The following is a 6,735-nucleotide window of genomic DNA, read 5'->3' as shown; positions in this document are numbered from 1 at the left end:
GCAGTTCTATTGACCCTAAAAACTACCAAGCCCATGTGGCGCGCATGTCGAGTAATTAATAAGCTAACTACTGAAGGGAAATAATGAGACTTATGTGGGATTTCAAGTGACTAGCATGCATATACAATTCTAAATTTATATACATAAGCAACAGAAGCATATTATCACATATTATCAAAGCTATAGTCATGCAAATCCCCTTCAAGAAGCATAGGTTCATATATGATGCATCAAACAAAATATTGAAGAACAAAGTGAAGGTTGAGTTTTATACCTCTTGATCTAGACTTTAGACCAAGGATGGACCACCTCCAAGCTCTTTATTCTTGGAACTCCTTGAGTCTAGCCTCCCTCCTTGCTTCCTCCATCTTGATAGATTTGGAACTCCTTTGATTCTCCTTTAGTCTCCAAGGTAGAAGACCTCTAAAGATCCACACCCACTAGTGTAGTGAGATGGATGTTGGAATAACCAAAAGGGAGAAAAGAATATTAGTTAATTTTCCCTTTTGGTGGCGGGCCTTGTATGTAGGTAGAGAGAGAGAGACTTGTTTTCTCTTCTTGTTGAAAAGAACACACAAAACCCTAATGACACTTTTTCATTAAACTAACTTTATAAATGTCAAAGAAGTGAGTCAACAAATTGACTCTTTCTCTCTCTTCTTTCTTTAGTAATGGTCGGCCCCTTAGTTTGGGTTTGGGCTTTGGGCTTTTATCATCTCAAGTCATTCTACACTTGAATAAAAGGACCTAATGGGTTTGGCCCAATGGGTCCAAATGAACCCGAACTTTTCTTTAAGTCCTAAACGATCTTTCATCACTTCTATGATTTCTTTAGACTTTCTAATTAATCATAACACTTAATTAATCCAATTAATTAATTCCATCATCCTTTAGTTGTCTCACCACAAGAGTGTTTCGGTGTACAATCATTTTAGGTTCTAATTAGCAAGGCAGTGAGGTGATTGGTACCAATCTAATTGATTAGTATTAATCCAATCACTTAGTGAATTAAAACTTAAATTTTAATTCTCCTTCTTCTTTGATGACTACTTATTTGATCATCTAGAAGAACCCACAAGCCATGAGTGACATCTAATCATATGTCATGGCTACCCAAGCTAATGTAGAATTTGTTCGGAGAACTTATTCAGTTGGAATTACAACGTAATTCGATCCTTCTCTAATACAATACTCACAACCACATTACTAGGGTATGGATACTTAATGTCAAACCCCTAATGTGATTATATCAAGTTATATGATTCTATTGAGTCGTATAAGAACACTTTCCATCATTACACTCGATACTTCAGCCAAAGATTCCTGAATCATATCTAAAAGTATTCATCCTCTCATAACGAGGATTAGCGATCCCTTTTTGATCATTCACATGCCACTGAGAATAAATCACTGACCCCAACAATGCATAAAACACATCCAAGATAAGATGTGGTCACGTCTCATTATCAAATGATCAGCAACGCATCCCCAAAACAACTATGATGTCTCACGTCAAAGGATTACTTACATTATTCCAACCAATAAAGTTACTTGTTTGACATGTGAGTAGACCACCATGCAAGTACTCTCATTTGATTATATTCAGTGAACTCATTCCTATAATGAGCACCTACATACTTGTCTTAGTGTCACTACACGAATGGCATGAGACTTTCCATCCTTCCATTTGAAGGTGACGTAGTATGTACTGGTCTATGTATTGTCGGTATCCCTCTAACAATCCTATGATCAGGAACCTTTTGGACATTAGGTTATGTGAAGAAGGTTTCTACATTCTAACATCATTAGATTACTTCTTCCATCGATCCATTGTCCATGGATTCACTATTTAGGATGTATATCGTTTATTGAGATAGTCCTAATGAGTGACTTTGCCTGTTCCTGTATTAGAGTCATCTATACATACAGACATTGTCTTGAAAGGTTTCTTCCAAAGATTGACTTTCAGGGCATATCTCCAACAATCTCCCACTTGCACTAAAGTCACCCACTAGTGCATCTTATAGATGCTAGTCGAGTGAACTTGAGCTCGTAGGTTAACTAGGTTATGTATTAATCCCTTTTAACTCAAAAGGATTTACTTATTAAATGTTTCCAAAACATTTGATGTTGTCTCTTTCTTGTGTTCAAATACTTTGATGAGATCTTGATTTCATGGCTTGAGCTATCGCCCCATTATGTCGCAGTATCCTACTAACAACCTTATGGTTTGGATTCAATCATTGGTTCAAAATGAACCCCGTTTATTCGAAACACCTTTTGAAGTAGTTTCTAAAACTTTAATATACATCAACATATATTTCGTCTGTATACTTTATACAGACCTTGCTCCAACCTTGAGAACATTGTAGTACCATACTAACAATACAATCATATGATGAGTACTTAATCCACCCTGAAGTTTCATTTGTTAAAATGGGTTATTATCACTTTGGTTTATAACCTAAGTGAATGCACGCTTCTAGAGTCTCACTCTAATATTCCTTTCTTAAAGGTAATAATACTTTATTAGTTGCTATGGTTCTGATCCTAGGCTATAGCAATATCTTAAAGTTACAACCCCGATGGTTATTCACCTTTGGACATCATCTCACAAGTCCATACATGTGTCCCTTTTGTGATTTTGTGATATCATATATAGAAATACTTTCTCAAATCTTCAACGTTTGAGATTCAATTTCCCTATATAACATTCTTGAGATAGCCTTGCTGTATCATTAAGTCCATTTTTAAGTCTGTACTTCAAAATTGATCGTGTCACAATTTATCATTTTGAGTAACATCTATTTTTCTTTAAGTCTATCAAATAGACTTCATTCATAACATGTTGTTCAAAAGTATGACATCACTCCCACTGACCTTGTTGTAACTAAGCATTCATTCGAAACTTCAAGGAACACTTAACGTTTAGAATTTCTTGATTCGAATGTATATAGCTCTCACTAGCTTGTCTTGGATCTATTGACAATCTTTAAGATCCATTAGCTTATTGATGATGTCTCAACAGTTTTGGGACAATCAACAACTCTAGCTAACACAAGTTATTTAAACGAACATACATAAAAGAATTCCTTCTCAAGTAATCCCATTTGAAATGTGTGACTTGTTTTATCAAGTCCATTCATTTAAATTATATGGTGTCAAACACCATAACTTCAAGTTTTAGTCATACTAAGACCTTTAAAGTAGTCATATAAGAATTATCCAAATCATTAGTGGAAGCATGGCTCCTACTAAGGATATAGGATTTCAACCATACCTCCTAGGTGGTTGATTTAATTCTTTATCAAAACTACATAGAGCATTAAAGTTACAAAAGGTGCCGAAATCGGATTGTCTTTTTGTTAAACAATATGTTGTGACTCATTTTGAAACTATTCCCTTTTGTTTCATCAACTTGTTCATTTGCTTTATGAAACAACTTGTTCATTTGCTTTATTCTTAGCTTGTTCTCATAAAAGAGAATGATAGACAACTCCCCACATATAACCATTTTATGCTAGGTTGGTGAAACCAACATTCATAAATTATCCTTAGAATGTTACACAACATAGAATTTTAACGCTTTGAAGAGCTTGAGACCTTTAACAATTTAAAATTACAAGCTCAATAAGTATAGTATTGTACTATTAATTTTAGACAACTATGAACCAATCACATTCAAGTTTATATCCTTTTCTCAACTCCCACTGTTTCTCATGACTATAATGAGAAATCACATTATACATTCAAAGTGTATAATTCTGAAGTATACGGGTAAAGGACATTGTGGAGTAGCTTTAAACCTTTTATAGATTTAGACACTTGATTCTTGGTTTGTTTTACTTACATATTTGACATTTCTTAAGACAATTTAAGAATGTCCAATTAGTTGTTCAAAACTACTAATTGAACCAAGAGTGATCTTGGTTATTGTGGTTTAGTAAGTTATAACCATATAAGAAACCTTTTTCTTATGCATTATTCACATCATTATAATGTGATCTTCCTTTTATTCAAGAAAGGAATCTCTAGACTTTCTCAATTCATATAGAACTCATATGTAGGCAATTGGAACCAAATCTAAAGATTCATTGTATCCACCTATGGCCAACATGTAAGATCTATCCTTAATTGATAGATCCAAAGTTTAGATATCGCATTATGTAAGTGATACATTTCTTGTATCTCAACTAGAATACAACAAGACCATATTCAATTCATAACACTACTTTGAGGAACAAATATAGTAGAAGGCATTCATCACATTACATTGAAATGATAGGTTAAACATTCATAATGTTCAATACAAAAGAATTAGCTCTTACATTAGAGACTAATTATATACCTTCATATAGGCACCAAAAGTGGGTCTTCCATCATATGAAGCCACATAAAAAGTTCTTAGCAAAATAAGGAAGTTTAAAGACTGTCTTTAAAGTGCCTAACAAACTTCTTAAGTAGTTAGCAAAAAAATAATGGCCGAACTCTTCACTCCATCCTTTCTTTGCTCGTCCATCTTCTACTTGGCTCCTTCACCTACATACAATTGCATAAGTGATTAGCATTTTATATCAAATATAAAGATTAGAAGATCTAACAATTAGAATTAAAGATAAGAACAAAAACCATACTTTGTGGCTTGTCCTTCAGAGATGCAAGGTATAGCCTGCAATTCCTCTTCCAATGCCCGTCCTTTACATAGTGGTGCTAGGTCCCTTTGGGCTCTTTTTCCTTCTTCTTCTTCACTCCTTCTTGGGCCTTAGGAGTGGATGACTTCTTCTCCTTTCCTTTGCCTTTGCCTTTCGACTTAGCCTTGGAAGTGGATGGCTTGTTGTAGGCTACTGCTGTAGTCCCCACAACGTTCTCTTTCTTCATAGTCTTCTCAGTGGTTACTAACATGTTTAGTAACTCAAGGAGAGTGCTATCAATCTTGTTCATGTAGTACTTCATAACGAACTGGGAGAACGAATCACAAAGATAAGCCATGATGAAGTCCTGGGCCAATTCCCCGTCAAGTGGAGTACCTATGTTCTCCAGTTGTTTATTGAGTTCAATCATCTTCAGTACATGTTGATGCACTGAGGCTCCCTTGACCATTTTGGTCTTCACAAGTTCACTGACAGTGCTGAAGCGACGGTTATGCGTCCCTTCACCATATAACTCCGTAAAATGGAGTATGATGGAGGATGCACTGTCCACACCCTCGTGCTATCTCTGTAGCTCCTCATTCATGGAAACCAACAGATAGCACTTGGCTTGTGTATCATCCTCAACATGCTTGTCATACTTAGCACACTCGTCCTCAGTGGCCTTAGGGCCAAGAGGTATGTGAGGTGGAGCCTTGTCTAGTATGTAAACAATTTTCTCCAAAGTTAGGAGAATCTTGACATTATGGTACCATGATGGGAAATTGTGCCCTTCAAGGCAATGCTGGTCGAGTATCTTTAATAGTGTGCTTCCAACCATATCTAAATACATAACAATAAAATAAATTAGTTTGATTATTGATTAAGTCAAACAATTCGGGTCTTTAAACTGAATGACACCACCCACTATTTTTGGCAAATCCCATATCCCTCAAGATGGAATCCGGGAGATTTCAAAGAAAGCTCCTAGCAAGTTATGGGAGGCTCACTATTACCAACCCCACCTCATGATGATAAATGTTGGCTAGCAAAAATAATAATGAGAGGGTAGAACTACCCATTCACAACAACCTCTTGTGATTACCCATCTAGTTGGCCTCTAGAGAACAATGCTTCACAATGATATGATGTTGGCACCATTTCTCTTAGTTAAGTTTTGACCCATCATGCCAGTTCGAATAGGGGTCCAAGTATGACCTCACAATGATATGATATCGGCCATACTCGTTGCCTACCTTCACCACATCAAATGTTGAAATAGACTCCTCCTGAGTATAAGCACATACTTTGAACTCCCCCATGATAGGGTGAAGGCGGTGTATGAGTCATAAATGATTGGAGCCTACCATGGTGGAAGGCCACGAAGAAGTGTTCAAAAGCACCTCTTCGCTTTCAACTTAATATTGGATGTTGGTTGAGGGATTTTAAGGTCTCATCATTTTATTTATTTACTCACATTACAATAAATTGTGTCCTATTACAACAACTAGTCCAAAGTAAATTAAATTAGTAGCATATGATATCTCCACTATTCGTTTTCGCAAAACAAATAAATATCAAAACAATTTTCAAAATATTGGAGACATATATTACTACTAATTGTGTTCCTTTTAGTTTAGTAGCATATGATACTCCCACTATTTGTTTTGAGAAAAACAAATCAATATCAAAAACGAATTTTTTTCAAATATTGGAAGTAACTACTACTACTAAGGTTTTTGCATTCCTTTGAATTTCAACTTTATAGTTATCTTAGGCTCTTTGGATGACTATGGACTTATTAGGTTGATTCAACAACGAGCCAACATTGTCGAATAAGATCTAGGGAAGATTGTATTGTTTTAATTACACGCTTTCAATCCAATTAAAACATTTTTCATTGAGCCATTAGAAACGAAAGACAATCATTCATTGCTAATTAAGGCGTTGGACCCAACAAATCTTTAATCTCATGAAAACCCCTTTTAGTATGTCTCCTTACCAATAGTTAAGGAAACTCTAGTCTAGTACTAGAGGGAATCAACTAATTGAAAAAGATAAAGAAGTAATAAGAAGTATAAATTCCTGCAAATTACATATACTAAGA

The 6,735-nt window shown here is 35.3% G+C and overlaps 1 protein-coding gene across 1 annotated transcript; it reads right to left on the bottom strand.

The window, feature by feature from the left end:
- Nucleotides 1–4,710: 4,710 nt before the first annotated feature.
- LOC125478696 lies at nucleotides 4,711–5,469 on the bottom strand. The gene is made up of 2 exons (XM_048587124.1): nucleotides 5,242–5,469; nucleotides 4,711–5,163 (listed from the first exon to the last, which is right to left on the bottom strand). The coding sequence occupies exons 1-2, from the start codon at nucleotides 5,467–5,469 to the stop codon at nucleotides 4,711–4,713; spliced, it is 681 nt and encodes a 226-aa protein (XP_048443081.1).
- Between the last annotated feature and the right edge of the window lie 1,266 nt (nucleotides 5,470–6,735).

Source organism: the organism of the source record quoted next, unplaced genomic scaffold (assembly GCF_019419815.1).
Source record: "Pyrus x bretschneideri cultivar Hongxiangsu unplaced genomic scaffold, Pyrus_bretschneideri_v1 Contig26, whole genome shotgun sequence".
Taxonomy (NCBI): domain Eukaryota; kingdom Viridiplantae; phylum Streptophyta; class Magnoliopsida; order Rosales; family Rosaceae; genus Pyrus; species Pyrus x bretschneideri.
The sequence above is the reverse complement of the archived record's forward strand: the minus strand, read 5'-3'. Positions and strand labels throughout refer to the sequence as shown.